The sequence below is a fragment of the Palaemon carinicauda genome, chromosome 40 (assembly GCF_036898095.1).
Source record: "Palaemon carinicauda isolate YSFRI2023 chromosome 40, ASM3689809v2, whole genome shotgun sequence".
Classification (NCBI taxonomy): Eukaryota; Metazoa; Arthropoda; class Malacostraca; order Decapoda; family Palaemonidae; genus Palaemon; species Palaemon carinicauda.
In genome coordinates, this window is record NC_090764.1 from 66525264 (window position 1) to 66551338 (window position 26075).

The following is a 26075-nucleotide window of genomic DNA, read 5'->3' on the forward strand; positions in this document are numbered from 1 at the left end:
TCCACTATTCAAGACGTTCCACATAAACATCTTGGAGGCCATGGCGGTCCTTCTTACTCTGAAGAAGCTATCCCCGCCGCCCTCGATCCACATCCGTCTAACCCTAGACAACTCGGTGGTAGTTCGTTGTCTCAATCGCCAGGGCTCAAGATCGCCCCAGATAAATCAGGTGCTTCTCCCAATCTTCCGTCTGGCGGAGAAGAAGAAGTGGCACCTGTCTGCAGTTCACCTACAAGGATTCCGCAACGTGACAGCGGATGCTCTATCTCGGACAAACCCGATAGAGTCGGAATGGTCTCTAGACGCAAGATCATTCTCCTTCATCTCTCATCAAGTCCCAGAACTTCAGATAGATCTCTTTGCAACGAGCGACAACAATCAACTTCCTCTGTACGTAGCCCCGTACGAGGACCCCAAAGCAGAAGCGGTGGACGCCATGTCACTGGACTGGAACAGATGGTCGAAGATATACCTGTTCCCTCCCACCAACCTTCTGTTGAAAGTCCTCTCCAAACTGAGAACCTTCAAAGGGACAGCGGCCCTAGTGGCTCCCAAGTGGCCCCGGAGCAACTGGTACCCCCTGGTCCTGGAGCTGCAGCCCAAGCTGATCCCTCTCCCGGGCCCAGTTCTCTCTCAACAAGTACAGAAGTCGACTGTCTTCGCTTCATCATCGAAAATCAAGGACCTTCATCTCATGATTTTCTCTCCCTTGCCGCAAAGAAGAGGTTTGGGATCTCGAAGAAAAGTCTAGACTTCCTAGAGGAATACAAGACCGAATCCACGAGACGGCAATATGAATCATCCTGGAGGAAATGGGTCTCCTTTGTTAAAGCAAAAAATCCTAAAGAAATCACCATTGATTTCTGTATGTCCTTCTTCATTCACCTTCATGGACAAGGATTAGCAGCCAATACGATTTCAACCTGCAAATCGGCTTTGACTAGACCAATTCTATATGCTTTCCAAATTGATCTGTCCAACGACATCTTTAACAAACTGCCGAAAGCATGTGCTCGCCTACGCCCAGCACCCCCTCCGAAACCGATCTCCTGGTCACTAGACAAGGTGCTCCATTTCGCCTCCAACTTGGACAATGATTCATGCCCCCTCAAGGATCTGACTCAGAAAGTTATATTTTTATTTGCTCTCGCCTCGGGAGCTCGAGTCAGCGAAATAGTGGCATTATCAAGAGAAGAGGGACACATCCTGTTTGCTGATTCAGGAGAAGTGACCCTCTCCCCTGATCCGACGTTTCTCGCCAAAAATGAATTACCCACCAAAAGATGGGGCCCTTGGAGAATATGCCCCCTGAAGGAGGATGTCTCTCTATGTCCAGTAGAGAGCCTCAAGGTCTATCTTCGCAGAACTTCAAACTTTGGTGGAGGCCAACTCTTCAAAGGAGAAACATCGGGCAGCGACCTGTCACTGAAACAATTAAGAGCGAAAATCACCTACTTCATTCGCAGAGCGGATCCGAACAGTACACCCGCTGGTCATGATCCTAGAAAAGTGGCATCTTCTCTGAACTTCTTTCAGAGCATGGACTTTGAGAGCCTTAAAAACTTTACGGGCTGGAAGTCCTCGCGAGTTTTCTTTAAACATTATGCGAAACAAGTGCACGAAATCAAACATTTTGTGGTAGCCGCAGGTAGTGTTATGAAACCTGCACCTAACTCTGCGTAGAACAGTGAGTTACTTGGGACTCTAACTCTTCGGGTGCCTATGTTGACCCTCGAGCGATTCATAGTGATGTCTAAAAACACTTAGTGCTTTTATAACTGTTCTTATCCCAGGTGAAATGTCATAGTGTCACACAAGTGCCGCATGCCTTGAGCATGATGTGTTATTTAAAGACTTGCGTTCCTCGAGAACGAGTACCTACTAATCCTGAAATTCCCTTTCAGATTCAAGAGCAAGCCTTTATTTCTATGTACATTATTATTACTGTAAATGAACTTTACTTTTGCTGTAAATTATTTAATTTCTGCATTGTGAAATAAAATTTCTATTTTATTACTTATGCGTCTCTTTCAGCTCCTACTTACTATGAAATACATACTGTCATAGTTTTATTTATTCCTCCTTTCTTATGGTCATGAAGAATTTAAGATGTCTATTCCTAAATTATATTCACCTTGTCTCAGTAAGGTTCCTACACGAATACTTACTTCTGATAATCAGGAGATGAACTCTACACACAGTGCCCAACCACCACTGGCCTACTTCAGAATGTTCCTATACAAATATCAAACATTCTGCTTCATCTCTAAGCTCTTAAAAGTTCTTCTGTCAAGATGAATAGCCCTTCAATACCACTTTGACGTCGGCATAGCCCATGGGAACTTCCTACCAATGGGGGGCAGGATATTTCGTTCCTATGGTTCTTACCTAAGATTACTTTGCTGTTTTGTCAATGCCTAGGCACTTAACTCTGGGGGAAAATCTACCACGATACATTGATTCTCTGGTACTCTTCCATCAGGACGCCATGGCTTGAGCCCAAAAAACGGATTTTGAGCGAAGCGAAAAATCTATTTTTGGGTGAGATAGCCATGGCGTCCTGATGGACCCTCCCTACTACTTCGTTCAGTTTGTTCCCACCCTACACAATTGTATCATGGTGATGGGCAGCAACTGGCGCCAGGATAAAGACGCGCGTGACGTCATTAGAGCAATGGCATCCGTTTGTTTACGTCTCGAGTATCAGTAGTAGCCACGAGTGAGATTAGCTGTGGAACGGCTCCCAGCTATTCTCAGCCCTTACACACCGAAGCGTTAACTCTGTTCGGGGTGGAGATAGCTATGTGGCACGACCAGACATGCGTGTCCCCTGTTGTATTACGATGTCTTAAAGGGAAACCTTTGAGATACTCGCTCCAGAAGTTAGAATTCTGTGATAACCTGTGGTTAAATTCTCTGGGAATATCTTAGTAGTCTTATACCCAAGGAAGCTACCAAACAGGAACCTTCCATCAGGACGCCATGGCTATCTCACCCAAAAATAGATTTTTCGCTTCGCTCAAAATCCGTTTTATAATTAAAATATCATTTTTAAATATTTAACTTAGCCGGTGAATATATAATAGCTGATTCACACCCAAGGAGGTGGGTAGAGACCAGAGTTAAATATGTTTACATCGTATAAGCTAAGAGTTTTTTATTTCATTTTGGCAGTTATCAATATAACAAAACCAAAATAAATAGGTACCTGGTAAGGAAGTCGACTTAGACGATTACTCTGCCTTGTAAGTACGTCTTCCTTACGGAGCCCAGCGATCCTCTTAGGATGCTGACAGACCCCCAGGAGCTGAAGTATCAAGGGCTGCAACCCATACAACAGGACCTCATCAAACCCCTAATCTGGGCGCTCTCAAGAAATGACTTTGACCACCCGCCAAATCAACCAGGATGCGAAAGGCTTCTTAGCCTTCCGGACAACCCATAAAAACATTAAAACATTTCAAGAGACAGATTAAAAGGATATGGAATTAGGGAATTGTAGTGGTTGAGCCCTCACCCACTACTGCACTCGCTGCTACGAATGGTCCCAGTGTGTAGCAGTTCTCGTAAAGAGACTGGACATCTTTCAAGTAAAATGACGCGAACACTGACTTGCTTCTCCAATAGGTTGCGTCCATGATACTTTGCAGAGATCTATTTTGCTTAAAGGCCACGGAAGTTGCTACAGCTCTAACCTCGTGCGTCTTAACCTTAAGCAAAGATCGGTCTTCCTCACTCAAGTGTGAATGAGCTTCTCGTATTAACAATCTGATAAAACATGACAAAGCATTCTTTGACATAGGCAAGGATGGTTTCTTAACCGAACACCATAACGCTTCAGATTGGCCTCGTAAAGGTTTAGTACGAGCTAAGTAGAACTTAAGAGCTCTAACAGGGCATAAGACTCTTTCTAGTTCATTGCCTACGATCTCCGATAATCTAGGAATATCGAAAGATTTAGGCCAAGGACGAAAAGGTAGCTCATTTTTGGCTAGGAAACCAAGTTGCAGAGAACAAGTAGCTTTTTCTGACGAAAACCCGATGTTCTTGCTGAAGGCATGAAGCTCACTGACTCTTTTAGCCGAGGCTAAGCATACCAGGAAAAGAGTCTTAAGAGTGAGATCTTTCAGAGAGGCTGACTGCAAAGGCTCAAACCTGTCTGACATGCGGAATCTTAGGACCACGTCTAAATTCCACCCAGGAGTAGCCAAACGACGCTCCTTAGAGGTCTCGAAAGACTTAAGGAGGTCTTGCAGATCTTTATTGTTGGAAAGATCTAAGCCTCTATGCCGGAAGACCGAGGCCAACATGCTTCTGTAGCCCTTGATAGTAGGAGCTGAAAGGGATCGTACTTTTCTCAGGTATAAGAGAAAATCAGCTATTTGGGCTACAGAGGTACTGGTCGAGGATACGGAAACTGACTTGCACCAGTCTCAGAAGACTTCCCACTTCGATTGGTAGACTCTAATGGTAGACGCTCTCCTTGCTCTAGCAATCGCACTGGCTGCCTCCTTCGAAAAGCCTCTAGCTCTCGAGAGTCTTTCGATAGTCTGAAGGCAGTCAGACGAAGAGCGTGGAGGCTTTGGTGTACCTTCTTTACGTGTGGTTGACGTAGAAGGTCTACTCTTAGAGGAAGACTTCTGGGAACGTCTACTAGCCATCGAAGTACCTCGGTGAACCATTCTCTCGCGGGCCAGAGGGGAGCAACTAACGTCAACCTTGTCCCTTCGTGAGAGGCGAATTTCTGCAGTACCTTGTTGACAATCTTGAATGGTGGGAATGCGTAAAGATCTAGATGTGACCAATCTAGGAGGAAGGCATCTATATGTATTGCTGCTGGGTCCGGGACTGGAGAGCAATAGATTGGAAGCCTCTTGGTCAGCGAGGTTGCAAAGAGATCTATGGTGGGTTGACCCCAAGTCGCCCAAAGTCTCTTGCACACATCCTTGTGGAGGGTCCATTCGATTGGAATTACTTGACCTTTCCGACTGAGACAATCTGCTAGGACGTTCAAGTTGCCCTGGATGAACCTCGTTACTAGGGAGATGCCTCGATCTTTTGATCAGATGAGCAGGTCCCTTGCGATCTCGTACAAAGTCAGTGAGTGGGTACCTCCCTGTTTGGAAATGTACGCCAAGGCCGTGGTGTTGTCCGAGTTTACCTCCACCACCTTGCCTCGAAGGAGATTCTCGAAGCTTATCAAGGCCAGATGAACCGCCAAAAGCTCCTTGCTGTTGATATGCATGCTCCTCTGACTCGAGTACCACAGACCTGAGCATTCCCGACCGTCCAGCGTCGCGCCCCAGCCCAAGTCCGATGTGTCCGAGAAGAGAACGTGGTTGGGTATCTGAACTGCCAGGAGAAGACCCTCTCGTAGGCTGATATTGTCCTTCCACCAAGTCAGACAAGACTTTATCTTTTCGGAAATCGGGATCGAGACCGCCTCTAGCGTCTTGTCCTTTTTCCAGTGAAAAACCAGATGGAATTGAAGAGGACGGAGGTGTAGCCTTCCTAGCGAGACAAATTGCTCCAGGGATGACAGCGTCCCTACCAGACTCATCCCCAGCCTGACTGAGCAGCGTTCTTTCTTCAGCATCTTCTGGATGGAGAGCAGGGCTTGATCTATTCTGGGGGCCGACGGAAAAGCCCGAAAACTTGACTGTGAATCTCTATCCCTAAATACAGAATAGTTTGGGATGGGACCAGCTGTGACTTTTCCAAATTGACTAGGAGTCCCAATTCCTTGGCCAGATCTAGAGTCCAATTGAGATCCTTCAGACAGCGATGACTGGAAGAGGCTCTGAGAAGCCAGTCGTCCAAGTACAGGGAGGCTCTGATCTCCGATAGCTCGAAACTGGTACCCCACATTCCTGTAAACAAACCTCAGAAACGGTTGGGAATCCGGGTGTATAGGAATGTGGAAGTATGCCTCCTGAAGGTCGAGAGAGACCATCCAGTCGCCTTCCATAAATGCTGTCAAGACAGCCTGGTAGACTTCATCGCGAAGTTTGTCTTGACAATGAACACATTGAGCGCACTTGCCTCTTACGTACTCCTGCTGTGAACATGGCTGCCAAATCATGGAGCCATCCCTGAGGGACTTGCCCCTGCAGAGAACGTGGCTGTCAGATCATTGGAGCCATCCCTGAAAGCCTTGTTTATGCATGACATAATTGTACAGCAAAACTTCAAAGGCTCGAAAACAGCTGTGAAGTTGACCTGTAAAAACTTGGAGCGTCTCCTGGCCAGGTGCCAGGGAGAGTCTACGAGATTTGAGAAGTCTATCTGGGCAGAGGCAGGAACTCCCAAGCCGAGAACTTCTCTCGTGTCATATCAGACTCTCGCTCTATAAGCCAGTTTAAAAGAAGGGAAAGCAAAGGCAGTATCCCCCAAACTCCTCCTGGTGATAAACCAGTCGCCTAGCAAACGTAAAGCTCTCTAGGAGAGCGAGAGAGCACTAGCTTATAAAACAACGGCTTCGAAGTAGCTAGGCCTAGTGTAAGCTCTGACGTTTAGGCGAACGAGGAGCAGCAGTTACAAAAAGATCTGGACAAAGATCCTTAAAAATCAGCATGATTTATTTAAAGTCCATAGAGGGCTAAGCAGCTTTAGGCTCCCCTCCGTCTGACAGAGTCCTCAAGGGAATATCAGTAGGAGGGGGAACAGCAACTTCCTCATCTAAAGGAACCTTGTCCGATAATAGCTGAGTCTCAAGCAAGGGAGAGACCTACCGTGGTGGCAATGCTTTACAAGCAGAGTCCACACACACTGGTGCATTAGTAGCGGACCAGGACGCAACGTCATGTAACTGCTTGACAGTCTGTGAACTGTCAACAACAACAGGTGCGAGAGACCAGGACGCAACATCATGTAACTGCTTGACAGTCTGTGAACTGTCAACAACAACAGGTGCGTGAGGACGCACAGCGTCCACTCGAGACTGCTTTGACCGCCTAGATTGAGCAGTCAAAACAACTCTAGAATGCGGAGGTTGACGTCAAAACAAGTCAACTCCGATTGTTAGCGAACGTCCTGAACGTCAACAGGAGCATCAGCAAGTGGCCTAACGTCCAAATGTGGCTGAAAATCCACACGAGACCGCATCGAGTGTGGTTCTAAACAACCTGACTGACGTGACTTAGCTACGCCAACGTCACCAGGACGCACAAAGGAACGTTAGGTTGGCTGAAAGCCAGGATCTCGATGAGATAAATGGCTAGGCTCAACGGACTAATCGGCAGAATAATCTTCCATAAGGGAGGCAAGCTTATTCTGCATGTCTTGCCGTACAACCCATTTAGGATCAACGGAAATGGTTGCGGTAAGAGACGAGGGTAACGTCTGTGACCGCAAAACCTTGCCAACAAAAAGACTCTCGGAGTCTGTTACGCTTTTGTTAGGCGGCGAGCAGTTTTCCGATGACTGCATAGGGTCAGAGCTGTCCTAATGGCTACAACCAGGACGCTGGACCTGTCCTGAAAGGACTGACTTTCGCTTAAGGGCCTCGAAACCTTGTTTCAGGTTTCTTATGCGAAAAGCCTTCGGATGACGAGGAGAAAATTGTCTCTCTCGCCTTATGGTAGGGGAGATCTTGGTAAGATACACCCGATACCATAGAGGGAACGTCTGTTCGCTGATCAAGGCCTCTCGAACCCATAAGTCGTACGACATTACTTCTCCCCTGGGCTTGGGAGCTTGCAAGAGGTCCCGGACTAGGTGAACGACAGGCACGAACAGACGAACCCTCGGTTACGCAACACTGTAACACTTTGCGCAATATCACTTTATCACTACGATTTTCTGTTTTGCACATATTTCACTGAAATCGAAACTTTAACTGATTTCTACCTCAAGCACGCAATTCTACCCTCATCAAAAGGTAGCAAATGCGAAATCAGTCGTATAATGCAAGCACATTAATACCAGCAAAAAACAGTAAACATCTTTTAAGATAAAAAAATCAGTGGCAGGGGAAGAGACTAAACACTAGTTCATTCAAAACTACGTTTTCAATCTCTCACCGTACATTGCCTGGGGACGAGAATAAAAAACTAAAAACGTTTTATCCTTTCTCCCCGTACAGAGACTAGGGATGAGAGTAACTCGAGAACAACGTTACCCGCTTGAACGGAACGTTTTCTCTCCTCTCTCTCCCTCCGTCTCTATCTCTCTCTCCCTCCGTCTCTATCTCTCTCTCTCTCTCTCTCTCTCTCTTGATTTCGCACCTAAGAGAAGAGCCCAATTACGTTTCGTCAAAAAAACATGTTATTTGACCAAAGGAAAAAACTGAAAGGTTTTTCAATTAAAAAGTTCCTTTAAAATAGAATTTAAAACATTTAAGCTTTGAAAGAAGAATGAACAAAACGTCAGAATCGATTTACTCTTTCTGCAAAGTGAAACCGTGATGCTCTCTCTCTCTATCGTAACGATAGAGCGGAAACTGCGTAGCATAAATAAATTAAACGTTAGTTCATCTTTGAAAACAGTACGAAGACTATTCAAAGAAAATCTTTCATAAAATATTTATTAAAAATATTCATTTAAAAAGTTTTAAATCATTAGCTCTTTAAAAGCTATTTACGATTGAAAGGGCTCAACGTTGTTTAACTTCGGTTTCCAAGTAAGGACCGCCTACTCTCAGGAAAGGTCGCATATAAACAAATCATTAAAATTTATTTATTTATTTTTTTTTTTTTGTTTATTATAAATGGAAAGTTAATCGAAGAGGCCTAATAAAGGCGGTGAGATATAAAATATATAGAGGAAAATCTATAATTAATTTATAACGTGATAAGATAATTGCTAAAAGCCTAAACACACTTCCGTCTAAGGGAAGGGTCGGCCATTTAAAAGTCAAAGAAAGTCCATACTCTCTTTGTCATCAAAAATTAAATCTATCCAAAAACGAGTTCAAGATTTAAGATGAAGATAAAACACCTGCACTGCGAAAGCTCAAACCAAAATGAAGTACTTCACCAAATATGTTGAGAAAACTCCAGGTTCTAAGCGAGTAAAAGTACGTCTTGTCGACACGTCGACAGAGAAGAAATTGAGTCTTTGTTTACATCGAGAGTGGTATCTGGCCGACAGTTGGCGCTGGTGGGCACACCCGCAACCTGTATAGCGATCGCTGGCGAGTTTTTTACTGTATGTGTCTGTCGAGCAACAGAGTTGCAGCTATTATATATTCACCGGCTAAGTTAAATATTTAAAACTCTTCATAATGAATATTACATCGGCACGAATATATGTTAGTCACAGTATCCATACAGTTCGTTTACAGGCCATATTATTATTCATCATAAGAATACTCTCTCTCTCTCTCTCTCTCTCTCTCTCTCTCTCTCTCTCTCTCTCTCTCTCTCTCTCTCTCTCTCTCAACCTGTAGTTCAAAATGCACAACATAAATTTTACCTGTATCGTGGGATGGAATAAAAATTTCTTATTTGGACACCAGTTAATGAGAAACTGAAGATCAAGAAGTTAATGTGTCATATCATTGAATAATAGTTGCCTTCATCCGCCAGATGGCGTGCTAGTTTCCAAAGAGGAATTTTGCAAGGAGAGAGAATGGGAAATCTGTATTTGAGACTATATGTTGACACAGTTAATTAAAAGAAATATGAACATTGGGGGAGTTACATAAATAATTTTGCCTAAGAATGTAAAGTATAACAAGTTGTCAGCCAGCAACATTATTCACTGTATAATTTCTGCTACTTGATTGAAACAAATTACAGTTATAAGAGGCAGCAAGGTTTTACTGAAGTAGTAGAATGTGACAATGTGTATAAGAAATAGATGTTCCCCTCCAAAGGGGCTTTCTGATTTACTGGTTCATCACAAGGCAGTGTGAGCATTTAAAAAAATTACTACAATGGTGTGTTTTTTTATGATACAATATTTATACAAGATTCCTCTTATAGTTATTATTAAAACACAAGTATATTAAGTATAAAAGAAAAATAAGGAAAATAGAAATAACAAGGCATACCTCCACCAAAGTGGTGATTAGATACAATGCGGTTGGAAACGGTAGGTAAAACATCCAAATCTTAGCTACTCTTCAATACGACAAATTCGGAGATAATTTGTATTTTTCCTAACCATACAAACCTTAGCTATTTACATGGGGTATTACTTTCGGCGTAGCTGAAATGACGAGCCATTAGATTTTTAACGAGGGTTAACTACCCTCTCGCTAGTTAGCAAGGGGGTAGGGGAGGGGTAGTGAGCTACCCCTCCCCCCTCCCACACCGGTGAACTGATTCACTTCGCTTAGAGGTAGGACTTCACGGGTGACAGGGCTGGCGGGCAAATATGTGTAAATAGCTAAGGTTTGTATGGTTAGGAAAAATACAAATTATCTCCGAGTTTGTCATTTGTTCCGTAACCGAAATACAAACCACGCTATTTACATGGGGTGACTTACCCCTTAGGTAGGATGGAAAGTCCCAGCCTTACTGGCTTTGGCTTTGCCAGGGGACTCAGAACCTGAGTGAGCAGCACTCAAGAAAAAGTCCCTGCACCTTGCAAATTCCTTGCTCCGCAAGGAACGTGCCGCCTACACAAGCTTGTGTGTGAAGGAAAGAAGTGTGACTCGTCCTAGGAAGTTGACCTGAAGTCCTTTGGATGGAAATCTAGGTTAGGACATTTCCAATACCACCTCGTCAGGGTATGGGGGACGCGACAGTATTATACTTAATGCAGACGCTCCCCAAGATACGTACATCCGTGTTACGAACATCGGGAGATACGAACACAAATTGACGGAAGTCCAAACATGTTCGTAAACATCCGTAGATTTCATCGCAAGTTTAAATATTCTCTCTCTCTCTCTCTCTCTCTCTCTCTCTCTCTCTCTCTCTCTCTCTCTCGTATTTTAATTTTTAATGCAGTTAAATCTTCATATTTCTTTGATAATTATCAAAAAAATTCTTTATATCCTTATTCGATGTTTCAATTATGGGAATAGTAACGGATCGGAAGAAAACCACTTGATTTGCCTCTCGCCTTCCGCCAGAAGAAATATAACGTCATCAGACTTTTGGTATTTTTTTTTATTTCTTAACATATTAGACATATCTTCAAGATGAATATTACATCAGCGCCAATATGTTACAGAAAATCAGTTTCCCTACAGTTCTTATTATTAGGTATCATGCGAAATCGTTGTAGCTCTTTCTGTGTGTGTGTGTGTGTGCTCGATCTGTCAATCGCATACGGGTAGTTAATTCTAAAGCTTCATACAGTATTCAATTTTTCGTTCAATATGAAGCCTTCATATTTCATTAGACATTATTGTGTTTAATTGTGGTTTATTAAAGCACGTTCATATTTTTTTTTTTAATTTCTTGAGCATTTCAATAATCAGCAATTACTTTAGATTTACTTTTGGTTGGGAGATCAGCTGATTTCGAGGTGACGCTGCAGTATTACGATTATCCAGACATATACTGTAGTACGAATAACACTGATTTATATAATTTTCTTGATATTCGAAATCTCTTCTTAGTGAAAATTACAACAGCGCCAATATATTATAGCGTATCACATTTTCCATACAGTTCGTTGATAGACATTATTAGTTATAAACGGAATACGCAACCCCCCCCCTCTCTCTCTCTCTCTCTCTCTCTCTCTCTCTCTCTCTCTCTCTCTCTCTCTCTCTCTCTCTCTCTCTCTCTCTCTCTCTCTCTCTCTCTCTCTCCGTATTTTGATTTTTAATGCAGTTAAATCTTCATATTTCTTTGAAAATTATTAAAAAATTCATTATATCCTTATTCGATGTTTCGATTATGGGAATAGTAACGGATCGGAAGAAAATCACTTGATTTGCCTCTCGCCTTCCTCCAGAAGAAATATAACGTCATCAGACTTTTTTGTTCTTAACTTTACGGTAAGTTGTACTAATCTCATAACTAATGATAAAGACCACTAAAACACTTGATATCGTTACTCGGTGTTTTGATTATGGGAATGCTGTAATAAGATTACTTGGCAACATAATGAAAGGAAATCATTCAGTTTGTCAGCGCGCTTCCGCCAAATATATGACGTCACAAGACATGTGACGTATACTCTACAAAGAATTATTCCGTCGGTCAAAATTGAAATAAAACAATTCAGTAAACTAACAATTCAGTAAACTAACCTTCTGCATTTTATTTAACATTACCAAAACAACCACGAAGCAGTTAAATGCACAGTACTGTTACATACAGTAAATACAGTACGGTACAAGTCAGCTGATTTGATCAGCGTGAAAAGGTAAACATTACAGTACAGTACAGTACATAATGCAAATGGCCGCTTGTTTACGTAAGTTTCTAGCAAAAAAAATGGGTAATGGAACAATAAAATAGCTTTCAGTACATTTATTTAAAAAGTAATTAATGTACAGTACTGTACTAAATGTACAGTACACTATATTTACTACGATTTTACTTTAAGTCGGCTGATTCAGAAATGCGGTGCATAAGTATGGCCGATTGTTTGTGCAAGTTTTTATTATGTAGTGTGCAGTACAGGATAATAAAACAACTTACTGTACTGAACTTTACAGTATTATACAGACTACTGTAATATGATAAAGTAAAATATTTGTAATAACCTATTTTATATGAAATGGGGTTATTTGTTGACCTCTACGGCTGAAAATCGTAGACATCTGAGTCAGGTTACGCCTACCCTGGACCTAAATTTAACACTAACGTCTTACGAACAATCCAGCTTACGAACAGACTCTCGGTCCCTATTCTGTTCGTTAGTTGGGGACTCTCTGTACTAGGAGCACAAGGAAGCATGGTTTATCTGCAGTGGTTTGAGGTCAGCTATGCAGACAACCCAGGATGCTGCTTTCCCCCAAGAGAGGGGAGGATGAAGAAAAGAGTAAGGGCCAGACATACTTTTTCATTCATGCAGTCTAAAACCGGGTAACAATGCCCTCAACCTTCTGCTACCTGTCCATTAAGGAGCCTGAGGTTAGACCAGCTGCTGTGCAGCCACCACAGGGCCGATAGAGAACGTATCGAGGCTCCTGTGGGTCACGTCCTGCAGGTAGTGGGCTGTGAAAGTCAACGCTTCCAGACTCCAGCTTGTAGCACCTACGTCACAGAGAAGTTTCTCTTGAATGCCAGGGATGTTGCGATGCCTCTGACATCGTGTGCTCTAGGGCGACGTGACAGAGGAGGGTCTGGATTCAGGGAATGATGAATGACCCTTCGAATCCAAGCTGAAATGGTATTCTTGGTGACCCTCCTCTTCGTCTTTCCCGCGCTCACAAACAAGGCTTGCACGCGAGGACGGACTGCAGCTGTTCTTTTAAGATAACGCCTCAGACTCCTTACTGGGCATAGTAGGAGATGGTCTGGGTCATTTGTTACAGAATGAAGACTCGAAACCCTGAAGGAGTCGAACCGTGGGTCCGGAACCCCAGGATTTTGAGTCTTGGCAACAAACTCAGGGACGAACTTGAACGTTAGCTCCCACCATCCCCTTGAATGGGCGATGTCGTACGAGAGACCATGAAGTTCACTGACACGCTTGGCAGAAGCTAGAGCGAACAGGAACACCGTCTTCCAAGTCAGGTGACGATCAGAAGCCTGGCGTAATGGTTTGAACGGAGGTCTCTTAAGAGCCCTGAGAACCCGAACCACGTTCCATGGAGGAGGTCTCACTTCCGACTGAGGGCAGGTAAGTTCGTAGCTTCGTATGAGCAAGGAAAGTTCCAGCGAAGAAGAAATGTCCAATCCTTTCAGCCTGAAGGCCAGGCTTAAGGCTGAGTGATAGCCTTTCACCGCCGAGACTGAAAGGTGCATTTCCTACCGCAGATAAACAAGAAACTCCGCTATTGCTGGAATAGTGGCATCGAGGGGAGAGATACCCCTCCCACAACACCAACCACAGAAGACTCTCCACTACGCCTGGTAGACCCCTGCAGATGACTTTCGCAGGTGTCGAGACATCCTCTCCGCAACTTGTTGCGAAAAGCCTCTCTCTGTGAGCAGATGCTGTATAGTGTCCAGGCGTGAAGCCGAAGCGAAGCTACGGCTTTGTGGAAGATGTTGCAGTGTGGTTGCTTGAGTAGCTCATGTCATGGGGGAAGTTCTCTCGGGAGTTCCGTCAGGAGCTGGAGAAGGTCCGGGAACCACTCTGCATGATGCCATAGCGGAGCTACCAAGGTCATCGACAGATTGACTGAGAGTCTGGTCTTGTTGAGCACCCTTTCCATCAGACAGAACGGTGGGAAGGCATAGACGTCAATGTTGTCCCACCGTTGTTGGAAGGCATCTTGCCAGAGTGCCTTGGGGTCTGGGACTGGGGAGCAGTACAGCGGCAGCGTGAAATTCAAGGCTGTCGCGAACAAGTCCACTGTTGGGGAACCCCACAAAGTCAGGACTTTGTTGGCTACTAGAGGATCCAAAGACCACTCGGTACTCACTATCTGCGAAGCTCTGCTCAGACTGTCGGCAAGCACATTCCTTTTGCCCGGAATGAAGCGAGCCAATAGTGGTATCAAGTGGACTTCGGCCCATCTCAGTATCTCTACTGCAAGATGGGATAGCTGTAGTGAAAAGATACCTCCCTGCTTGTTGATATAAGCCACTACTGTGGTGTTGTCGCTCATCACCACCACAGAGTGGCCCGCCAGGGTCTGTTGGAACTGTTGAAGGGCCAGATATACGGCCTTCATCTCTAGCAGATTGATGTGGAGGTACTTTTCTGATTCTGACCACCGGCCTGAGATCCTGTGGTTCAGAACGTGGGCCCCCCACCCTTCTTTTGACGCGTCCGAGAACAGCATCAAATCCGGGGGAGGACGAGAAGATCCACTCCCTTTCGAAGGTTTCCGTCGGTCAACCACCATTGCAGGTCCCTCCGTTCCGCAAGCCCTATGGGGACCAGAAAGTCCAGGGAATCGTGGCCTTGACTCCACTGGCCGGGACTTGAGCCGCCATTGTATGGATCTCATCCTGAGGCAGCCATTTGGAACTAGACGGGCCAGGGAGGACAGGTGACCTAGAAGACGTAACCAAGATTGGGCTGGAAGCTCTTCCCGTCTGAGGAAAGGTTCTGCGACCCTCCTCCGCCTTGCTATCTCGTCGTCTGATGGAAAGGCTTTGTGGAGATAGGTGTCCAATATCATGCCTAGATATACCAGTCATTAAAATGGAAGCAGAGAAGACTTCTCCAGATTTACCATGATCCCTAGATCTTGGCAAAGTCCCAGAAGCTTGTCTCGGTGTCGAAGAAGGGTCGACTCCGAGTCTGCCAGGATCAGCCAGTCGTCCAGATGGTGAAGGAGACGGATGCCGATCCTGTGTGCCCACGAAGATATCAGGGTGAACACTCTGGTGAACACCTGTGGTGCTGTGGAGGGACCGAAACACAGCACCTTGAACTGGTAGATCTTGTTGTCTAGGCTGAATCTCAAGTACTTCCTGGAAGACGAATGGATTGGGATCTGGAAGTACGCGTCCTTTAGATCCAGTGTGCCCATGAAGTCTTGCGGTCTCACTGCAAGTCTGACCGTCTCTGCTGTCTCCATGCTGAACGGAGTTGGTTTGACAAACTTGTTCAAGGCTGAGAGGTCGATGACTGGTCTCCAGCCTCCAGACGCCTTCTTTACAAGAAAGAGTCGACTGAAGAAGCCTAGGGACCCATCGACGACCTCTTGGAGAGCATCCTTCTTGAGCATGGTCTCGACTTCTGCCCGAAGGGCTAGCCCCTTTGCCGACGACACTGGATTCACTGTCAGGGGAGGAAGAGATGTCGTGAACAGGACGCGATATCCTTGGCTGATCACCGAGATCGTCCAGGAATCGGCCCCGAATTGCGGCCACCTGAGCGCGCAACTCTGCAGGCATCCCCCCACTGGTGGACACGCAGGGGGATTGCCAATCCTAGCGTTTGTGGCCTCGGCCGCTCCCTTTAGGATTCTTGCCTCCCCTGGAGGACTTCCCGCCCTTCCTGTCCTTGACGGAAAAGGGCTGCTGTTTGGACACCTTTGCCTTTGCTGCCGAGCCGGTTTCCATGTCCTAGACTGACGAGGCTGTTGTTGTTGAGGTGCTGGAGGCTTGTAAGGTCTGGATGTAAGAGCCCTTTGGAGGAAAGAATCGTGATTCGACTTACTCCACCTCTCAGCTGTCCATTCCACATCCTTGGGCTCAAACAGGCTCTTTCCAAGGATGGAAGAGTGTCTGAGCCTGCAGACAACCATGGCTGGGACCTTCGCATGGAACCTCTCGGTCACCGCATCACGACGCTTCAAGATCGAGTTTGCCCACAAGTTCGAAACTTGGTGAGCCAGAAACTCGATGGTGCGCGTGCCCGAGAGGAGAATAGTCTCCATGGCCTTCCATATGCTCTCCTTAAACAACTCCTCGGATCGCAACAAGATGCCCAGAGACCCTAGCCAGACATCCTGCCACGAAGTGGCCTGCATGGCACACTTTGCGACATTCTCCTGGCTCAAGATCTCTGTAACCAAGAATGTCAGATGCCGGGCAGAGAGTTTCTCGAGAGAAATTCCCCTGGAGAGGTCTTCCACAGAATGGTGGAGAGGAAGAGCTAAACAAGACTCCCCCATGATCTCAAAGTACCTCCTTTGCTGCACGCGAGGAGGTGGGAGGAGTCTGTTGCCGGCAGGGGAACAGCTGGAGGAGGCGAGTTCGGAGAGCTGGCTCTCAACCTTGTCTCTGGCGCTCTTAACCCCCTGGGACCAGGGCAGAGCCGCACTGACCTTCGGAGGTTTCTGAGTGCCGTAGACTTGGTCCAGAACCGTATCCTTGCATTCGCGAGGGGCGGTCTCCGGGTCCTCGAACCTGTTGAGTTGCCTCATCAGACTTAGGACCTGCCAGAAGGCATGCTCCGACTCGTGCAGCTCTCCTCCTTGTGGACTGGCAGCAAAGTCTCCTGTCCCCAGCTGCTCTACTTGGGGGGACACGCGGACGTTCTCCTGGGGTCTAGCTGGCTCCGGTCGAATCCGAGATGAAGACTTAGGGACAGTCTTCGAGTCCTTGGGCTCCCTCCTAGGAGGAATACAGGACTCCAATAAAGAAGTCTGAGGGCTCCTTGCTGCTCCCACACGAGACGATTCTCCTAATCGAGGTGGGGTTCCTCCCATTGGTGCCGTGGGAGAATGTCCCACCTCGCTGGACTCTCCTGAGGACGGAAAGGCTTCGTCCAAAGGGGAAGGAGATACCAACTGAGGGGGGGAATGGGCCTTCCTGACGGACTTCTCGGGAGCCAGTTTGACCCTAGGAGAAGTTACCACGAAGTCCACTCCTTTCCTTCTCTTCAGTGGGGACGAGGCTGCCGTTGGTTTGAGGCCTAGATCAACGAGGGGCGGCTTAACAGCCTGGACGACCGCTTTGATCAGAGACCCAAACCAAGGCTGACGGCTGACAGACTCGGTGTCAGCGACTACCGCTGGAGGGAAGGGGATCGGGCGATCCTTAGGAGTGGATACCACAGGGCCTGCCTGAAAAGAAGAAGGGAGTTGCCTAGACCTCTCTGAAGAATCTGCTTCTTCCTGCAAGAGAGCTGCTCTGCGCTTACGCGGTGGAGATCGTGACGATGATCTGGAAGTACGCGTCGCTCCCGAGGACTCGCAAGGTTGCCCGTGCTGCGAAACCCGGCGGGAATCGCGATCGGGGTCGCGCTGGCGCTCGCGCGATGGTAAAATCGCAGGCTCGCGCGCGGGCGAATGTTGGCGCACATGCGAGTGGAGATGAGCGCGTGGGGGAGGGGGCACGTGTGCGCGCGGGCGAGAGAGTGCGTGGGCAAGTGGGCGCGCGGGTGAGTGGACGCATTGGCGAGTGGGCGCGTTGGCGCGCGGGCGAGTGGGCGCGTTGGCGCGCGGGCGAGTGGGCGCGCAGGCGAGTGAGCGCGTGGGCGCGCAGGTGAGGGTGCGGGCGGTTGAAGGGGAGAGCGCTGGCGGCCGAGAGAACGATGGCGCGCAGGGGAGCGATGGGGCGTTGGCGAGCAATGGCGTGTTGGCGAGTGATGGCGTGTAAGCCGAGAAGGCGATCGGCTGCGCACAGGTGAGTTAGCACGTGGGCGCGCAGGAGACCTTCAGCAATCTGATGTGAGGGCGCGCGGGCACGTTGGAGAGCGCTTGCGTGCAGGCAAAGGATCGCGAGGGAGATCGCTGACGCGTAGTGGCGTGGTCGGGAGCTATCAGATGAGCTGCAGGACCAGCAGGAGAAGTGGCGCGTAGGGGCGAACACTCGCGGGATTGCACCGGAGACTTCTCGCGGGCGCGCGGACGCGCAGAAGCTCGGCCAGGTCTTGAAGAGCGCATAGGAGAGTGCGCGCAGGCAAAGGCTGGCACGTGGGCAGGGTCTGCGGGCGCGTAGGAGATCGACGGCGAGGGGGCAAAGGAGCAGCCTCCTTGTCTGCACCCAGATACGGAGATCGTAGGTGCGCGGGCGAACGTTGGCGCGCATCTGGACCAGGACATGCAGATGTACGCTGGTGAGCAGGTGATCGTGGGCGCTCAGGAGTATGTGGGCGCGCAGCGGGAACGGGGCGTGCAGGAGAGAGCTGGCGCACAGGAGATCCCTGACGAGCATGGGAGCGCTGACGTGTAGGAGAGCGCCGGCGGGCAGATCTACGGCGAGAAGATGTGGGGCGTGAAGAGTCTGAAGGGTCCACAGCAGGAGAACGTAGCCGCGCAGATAACACCTGGCGCTTAAGGGACTTAGTCTCAGTGGGAGACAAGCCCTTATGCCCCGAAGGACCCGGTGCCCGTTGGAAAAAGGGGTGCGTAGGCGCCCACAGCGCATCTGCATCCGCAAACGGAGAAGGAAGGCTAGCAGGTCTGGCAGGCATCGGTGATCGCGAACAATCAGCTGAGAGGTCTAGTGATGCGGCCGTAACGGTCTGCTCACGTCGAGGAGGCTCCTCTGCGGGAGACGTCGAAGGCGAAGAACCAAATAGGCGCCTCCTAACTCCCTTGTAAGGTGAAGGAAGGCCTCGACGGCGAAGAGGAGAGCGAGCCTTACGGCGAAGGCGACCTCGAGGGGCAGCAACACCATCGTCGGTCCTCCAAAGAGGAGTCTCCATCAGTGAACTCCCCCGGGGGGGAGAATCATCCGCAGGAGAGACGGTTGGACCCAGTTCCTCCCTGGAAGGATGTTCGGAAGGGGGAACTGAGCCTTCAGCAACATCAGCAACAACAGCAGGGGTTTGGCCCGACCCGTTGGAAGCCTCTACCACAACAACGTCGACAATAGACAGAGGATCTACCTCTGCTATTACTGGCGACTGTTTGACATCTGCTCCCAACTGGATCAGGTCAAACAGGGCTTCCCTGGAGGGCGAGCCCTTGAGCCCCAAGGAAGCCCAAAGCTGCAAAAGATCATTCTTAGACACGGAATCATCAAGATCAAAATCCTCCCCCGGAGGTGGAGGAGGAGGAGCTGCCTCGCTATGGGAGGCGACTCCCTCTCCTGAACCCCGAGGTTGGTCAACAACAGAAAGGCCTACGCTACCACTTGATGGACCATCGCGAGAGACCGATCGAGTGGGAGCTTTGGAGGAGGTTAGGGCAGCGGAAGAAGAGTCTTTGGAACCTTCCTTCTTCAAGGCAGCCCTTGAAGGAGAAAGGTCAAGCTTAGACTTCTTCTTACGTCGCCGGGAAAACCTCTCCCACTGGGAGGTAGACCACTCCCTGCACTCACTACAAGTATTGTTCCTTTCACACCGTTGACCTCGACAGTATGGACATAAGGAGTGAGGGTCGGTCTCGACCGCTGACATGAACGTTCCACAAGGGCGGTCGGGAAGTCCAGAGCACTTCCGCATGATGGATGGAGGCCAACTTCCAAGCACACAAGATGTAAGAAAAAGCAAACAAATTAAGGCTGTCAAAAATGCGAGGGTTTGACAGACAGGTCTGTTCATCACCAGAGCCAAAAGTGAAGTGAATCAGTTCAACGGTGTGTGAGGGGGGAGGGTAGCTAGCTACCCCTCCCCTACCCCCTCGCTAACTAGCGAGAGGGTAGTTAACCCTCGTTAAAAATCTAATGGCTCGTCATTTCAGCTACGCCGTAAGTAATACCCCATGTAAATAGCGTGGTTTGTATTTCGGTTACGGAACAATTTTATTTTGCAAATAAGACTATAAAGTTAAAATGGCCAACCTTTGAACAGTCACTGATGGCATGGTGCAAATTATTGAGAGCCAAGTTTGCAGCTGCTCTGTTACTGTAAAATGAAGCAATATTTGGAGTTAGGTTGATTGCTTCAGTATACGCATTGATGCAGCCTCTGTAGTCGCCATTTTCAAACAGCGCTCTGCAATAAAAGAAACTTATTTAACATTACTGTACCATAAATACGTGATAAATACATTCGCAGAGACCATGAAATTCAAAAACAAATACAGTATACTGTACATTCAAACAGATATTTGAACTGTAACACAATGAATCGAGAAACTTACGCAGCTTTTTCCTTAAAAATATCCACAGAATCCTTTGTGCCATAATTATTCTTTGCTTCGTCGTCAACTACAACTGTTGAATGATTGGCCAACCACTGCAGAAAAACCAATACATTAATATTGTTATAGAGTACTCAAAAGTGCATTATCATACGCTGGTTCTTTTTTAAAAGACCTCATAAAAATGTTATTTTCCTTAGTAAAATAAATTTTTGAATATACTTACCCGATGATTATGTAGCTGCAACTCTGTTGCCCGACAGAAAAAACCTACGGTCGGGATACGCCAGCGATCGCTATACAGGTGGGGGTGTACACAACAGCGCCATCTGTGAGTAGGTACTCAAGTACTTCTTGTCAACAAGAACTCAATTTTCTCCTCGGTCCACTGGTTCTCTATGGGGAGGAAGGGCGGGTCCTTAAATTCATGATCATCGGGTAAGTATATTCAAAAATTTATTTTACTAATGAAAATAACATTTTTCAATATTAATCTTACCCGATGATCATGTAGCTGATTCACACCCAGGGGGGTGGGTGGAGACCAGCATACATGTTAACATTAGAAGCTAAATATCCCGTATTTCATTTTAGCAGTTATTCAAATAACAAACATAAAATAAATAAGTACCTGGTAAGGAAGTCGACTTGAACCATTACTCTGCCTTTTTAAGTACGTCTTCCTTACTGAGCCTCGCGATCCTCTTAGGATGCTGAGCGACTCCTAGGTGCTGAAGTATGAAGGGCTGCAACCCATAATACTACAGGACCTCATCACAACCTCTAATCTAGGCGCTTCTCAAGAAAGAATTTGACCACCCGCCAAATCAACCAGGATGCGAAAGGCTTCTTAGCCTTCCGTACAACCCAAAAACAACAATAAAAAGCATTTCAAGAGAAAGATTAAAAAAGGTTATGGGATTATGGGAATGTAGTGGTTGAGCCCTCACCTACTACTGCACTCGCTGCTACGAATGGTCCCAGGGTGTAGCAGTTCTCGTAAAGAGACTGGACATCTTTAAGGTAAAATGATGCGAACACTGACTTGCTTCTCCAATAGGTTGCATCCATTACACTCTGCAGAGAACGGTTCTGTTTGAAGGCCACTGAAGTAGCGACAGCTCTAACTTCATGTGTCCTTACCTTCAGCAAAGCATGGTCTTCCTCATTCAGATGAGAATGGGCTTCTCTAATCAAAAGTCTGATGTAATAAGAAACTGCGTTCTTCGACATCGGTAAAGAAGGTTTCTTAATAGAACACCATAAAGCTTCTGATTGTCCTCGTAATGGCTTTGTACGTCTTAAATAGTACTTAAGAGCTCTTACTGGGCATAGTACTCTCTCTTGTTCGTTTCCAACCAAACTGGACAGGCTTGGAATCTCGAACGATTTGGGCCAAGGACGAGAAGGGAGCTCGTTTTTAGCTAAAAAACCAAGCTGTAAGGAACATGTAGCCGTTTCAGATGTAAAACCTATGTTCCTGCTGAAGGCGTGTATCTCACTGACTTTTAGCTGTTGCTAAGCAAACGAGGAAAAGTCTTCAAAGTGAGATCTTTAAAAGAGGCTGATTGAAGCGGTTCGAACCTTGCTGACATCAGGAACCTTAAAACCACGTCTAAGTTCCAACCTGGTGTGGCTAACCGACGCTCCTTTGAGGTCTCAAAAGACTTAAGGAGGTCCTGTAGATCTTTGTTGGTGGAAAGATCTAAGCCTCTGTGGCGGAAGACTGCTGCCAACATGCTTCTGTAACCTTTGATCGTAGGAGATGATAGGGATCTTACATTCCTTAGGTGTAAAAGGAAATCAGCTATCTGCGTTACAGAGGTACTGGTTGAGGAAACTGAATTCGCCTTGCACCAGCTTCGGAAGACTTCCCATTTTGACTGGTAGACCTTGAGAGTGGATGTCCTCCTTGCTCTGGCAATCGCTCTGGCTGCCTCCTTCGAAAAGCCTCTAGCTCTTGAGAGTCTTTCGATAGTCTGAAGGCAGTCAGACGAAGAGCGTGGAGGCTTGGGTGTACCTTCTTTACGTGCGGCTGACGCAGAAGGTCCACTCTTAGAGGAAGAGTCCTGGGAACGTCTACTAGCCATTGCAGTACCTCGGTGAACCATTCTCTCGCGGGCCAGAGGGGAGCAACCAACGTCAACCGTGTCCCTTCGTGAGAGGCGAACTTCTGCAGTACCTTGTTGACAATCTTGAACGGGGGGAACGCATACAGGTCTAGATGGGACCAATCCAGAAGAAAGGCATCTACGTGAACTGCTGCTGGGTCCGGAATCGGTGAGCAATAATTTGGGAGCCTCTTGGTCATCGAGGTAGCGAACAGATCTATGGTGGGCTGACCCCACAGGGCCCATAGTCTGCTGCAAACATTCTTGTGAAGGGTCCACTCTGTAGGGATGACCTGACCCTTCCGGCTGAGGCGGTCTGCCATGACATTCATGTCGCCTTGAATGAACCTCGTTACAAGCGATATCTTTCGATCTCTTGACCAGGTGAGGAGGTCCCTTGCGATCTCGAACAACTTCCTCGAATGAGTCCCTCCTTGTTTGGAGATGTACGCCAAGGCTGTAGTGTTGTCGGAGTTCACCTCCACCACCTTGCCTAGAAGGAGGGACTTGAAGCTTCTCAAGGCCAGATGAACTGCCAGTAGCTCCTTGCAGTTGATGTGAAGTGCTCTTTGATCCGGATTCCACGTGCCCGAGCATTCCCGACCGTCCAGTGTCGCACCCCAGCCCGTGTCCAATGCGTCCGAGAAGAGAAGGTGGTCGGGGGTCTGAACAGCCAGTGGTAGACCTTCCTTGAGAAGAATGCTGTTCTTCCACCAAGTCAGTGCAGACTTCATCTCTTCGGATATAGGAACTGAGACCGCTTCTAGCGTCATGTCCTTTCTCCAGTGAGCAGCTAGATGATACTGAAGGGGTCGGAGGTGGAGTCTCCCTAACGCGATGAACTGGTCCAGCGATGAAAGCGTCCCTATTAGACTCATCCACTGTCTGACTGAACATCGGTTCCTTTTCAGCATGCTCTGGATGCATTCTTGGGCTTGACTGATTCTGGGGGCCGACGGAAAAGCCCGAAAAGCTCGACTCTGAATCTCCATACCTAGATAGACTATAGTTTGGGATGGGACGAGTTGGGACTTTTCTAAATTGACCAGGAGACCCAATTCCTTGGTCAGATCCATAGTCCACTTGAGATTCTCCAGACAGCGACGACTTGACGGAGCTCTTAAAAGCCAGTCGTCCAAATAGAGGGAGGCTCTGATGTCTGTCAAATGCAGGAATTTGGCAATATTCCTCATCAGTTTGGTAAACACTAGAGGTGCCATGCTTAGGCCAAAGCACAGGGCTTGGAACTGGTAAACGACCTTTCCAAAGACGAACCTTAGGAAAGGTTGGGAGTCTGGATGGACGGGGACGTGAAAGTACGCGTCCTTTAGGTCCAACGAGACCATCCAGTCTTCCTTCCTGACCGATGCTAGCACCGACTTCGTCGTCTCCATGGTGAACGTCTGCTTGGTGACAAAAGCATTTAGAGCACTGACGTCCGGCACCGGTCTCCACCCTCCTGTCTTCTTTGCTACTAAGAAGAGACGGTTGTAGAAGCCCGGGGATTGATGGTCCCGGACTATGACTACCGCTCCCTTTTGTAGCAAGAGAGACACCTCTTGCTGTAAAGCTAGCCTCTTGTCCTCCTCTCTGTACCTGGGAGAGAGGTCGATGGGAGTAGTTGCTAGAGGGGGCTTGCGCAAGAATGGAATCCTGTACCCCTCTCTGAGCAACTTCACAGACTGTGCGTCTGCACCCCTGTTCTCCCAGGCCTGCCAGTAGTTCTTGAGCCTGGCTCCCACTGCTGTCTGGAGAGGTTGGCAGTCAGACTCTGCCTTTTGAGGACTTGGAACCCTTCTTCTTTTTGCCACGTTGACTATCGGCACGGGTACCTCCTCTGCTGGAGGTTCTGCCACGAAAGGGCGGAAAGAACCTAGACGCTGGTGTGTCCATCCTAGGTCTAGGCACGGAAGGTAAAGCTGTGACTTTACGTGCGGATGACGCCACCAGGTCATGGGTATCCTTCTGGATCAACGAGGCGGCAATCCCCTTGATCAGCTCTTCCGGAAAGAGACACTTGGAAAGCGGAGCAAACATCAACTCCGACTTCTGACATGGTGTGATCCCCGCCGACAAGAAGGAGCAAAGGTGATCTCGCTTCTTAAGAACTCCAGACACGTACGAAGCCGCAAGCTCGCCAGACCCATCCCGAATGGCTTTGTCCATGCATGACATGATGAGCATGGCAGAGTCCTTATCCGAAGGGGAGGTCTTTCTGCTTAACGCTCCCAAACACCAGTCCAGGAAGTTGAAGATCTCAAACGCACGAAAAACTCCCTTCAAAAGATGGTCCATGTCCGAAAAGGTCCAGCAAATCTTGGAGCGTCTCATAGCCAGTCTGCGGGGAGAGTCTACCAGACTTGAGAAGTCGCCCTGGACAGAGGCAGGAACTCCCAAGCCGGTATCTTCTCCCGTGGCATACCAGACGCTAGATTTGGAAGCAAGCTTGGTCGGTGGAAAGATGAAGGATGTCTTCCCAAGTTGCTTCTTGGACTGCAACCACTCTCCCAGTACCCTTAAAGCTCTCTTGGATGAGCGCGCGAGTACGAGCTTCGTAAAGGCAGGAGCTGCTGACTGCATGCCTAAAGCGAACTCAGAGGGAGGTGAGCGCGGGGTTGCAGACACAAACTGGTCCGGATACAACTCCTTAAATAGGGCAAGGACTTTCCTAAAGTCTAAGGAGGGAGGCGTAGTCTTGGGTTCCTCTATGTCGGAGTGTTGATCGTCCAAATGCGCAGCTTCGTCGTCATCAGAGACTCCTTCATCCGAATGCTGAGGAGGAAGCGGCAAAGGAGGAGAAGAAAGCTGAACGGCTGAATCCGGCAGCACGGGTGCATGCGTAGCTGCACTGGATCCAACATCATGCCGCTGCTGGTCAGTCTGAGAGCTGGCAACAACAAAAGCGGAGTGATGGTGCGTGGTGGGGACTGCCGTGGGTTGCGGAGACTGCCGCATTGCGTCAAAACACGGCAGCTTGACAGCACCTTCCCACTGCTGATGCGGTAGCTCACGCATGTCAACGGAGGGTGCCGCACGTCGGCTAACGTCAACATGCGTCTGGCAGGGTCGACTGCGCATCGGTGGTGGAGCTCTCACAGCCGGAGAGTGGGAGCAGGCAGCCGCAGTCTCTGCTGAGCGCACAACCGTGGCAGGTTGTAGGTTAACAGGTGCAGTGTCAACCTTCTCAGCACGATACTCCTGCATGAATGAAGCTAGCTGAGTCTGCATAGACTGCAGCATAGACCACTTAGGGTCTACAGAGGTTGGTGCGGCAACAGACGGAGTGATTGCCTGCTGCGGAACCACTCTACCTCTCTTGGGAGGTGTGCAGTCTTCGGAAGACTGCGGCGAGTCCGAACTGACCCAGTGGCTACACCTGGGCCGTTGGACTCGCTCGGAAGGGACCTTGCGCTTGAGAGGTCGTGAGACCTTGGTCCAGCGTTTCTGCCGAGAAACTTCTTCCACAGACGAGGAATGAATGGGCTCACTCGTCTGTTTGTGGATGGGACGAT

At 48.0% G+C, this 26075-nt stretch overlaps 1 protein-coding gene across 1 annotated transcript in view; it reads right to left on the reverse strand.

Moving 5' to 3' along the window:
- LOC137631838 (dynein axonemal assembly factor 4-like) overlaps positions 1–26075 on the reverse strand; it is a 132467-nt gene that overhangs the window by 19073 nt on the left and 87319 nt on the right. Inside the window, exons 7-8 of the mRNA XM_068363845.1 lie at positions 20453–20547; positions 20151–20304 (exon numbers count right to left, since the gene is read on the reverse strand). Of these exons, the coding sequence (XP_068219946.1) occupies positions 20151–20304; positions 20453–20547 (249 nt within the window). The remainder of the gene's footprint in view (positions 1–20150; positions 20305–20452; positions 20548–26075) is intronic.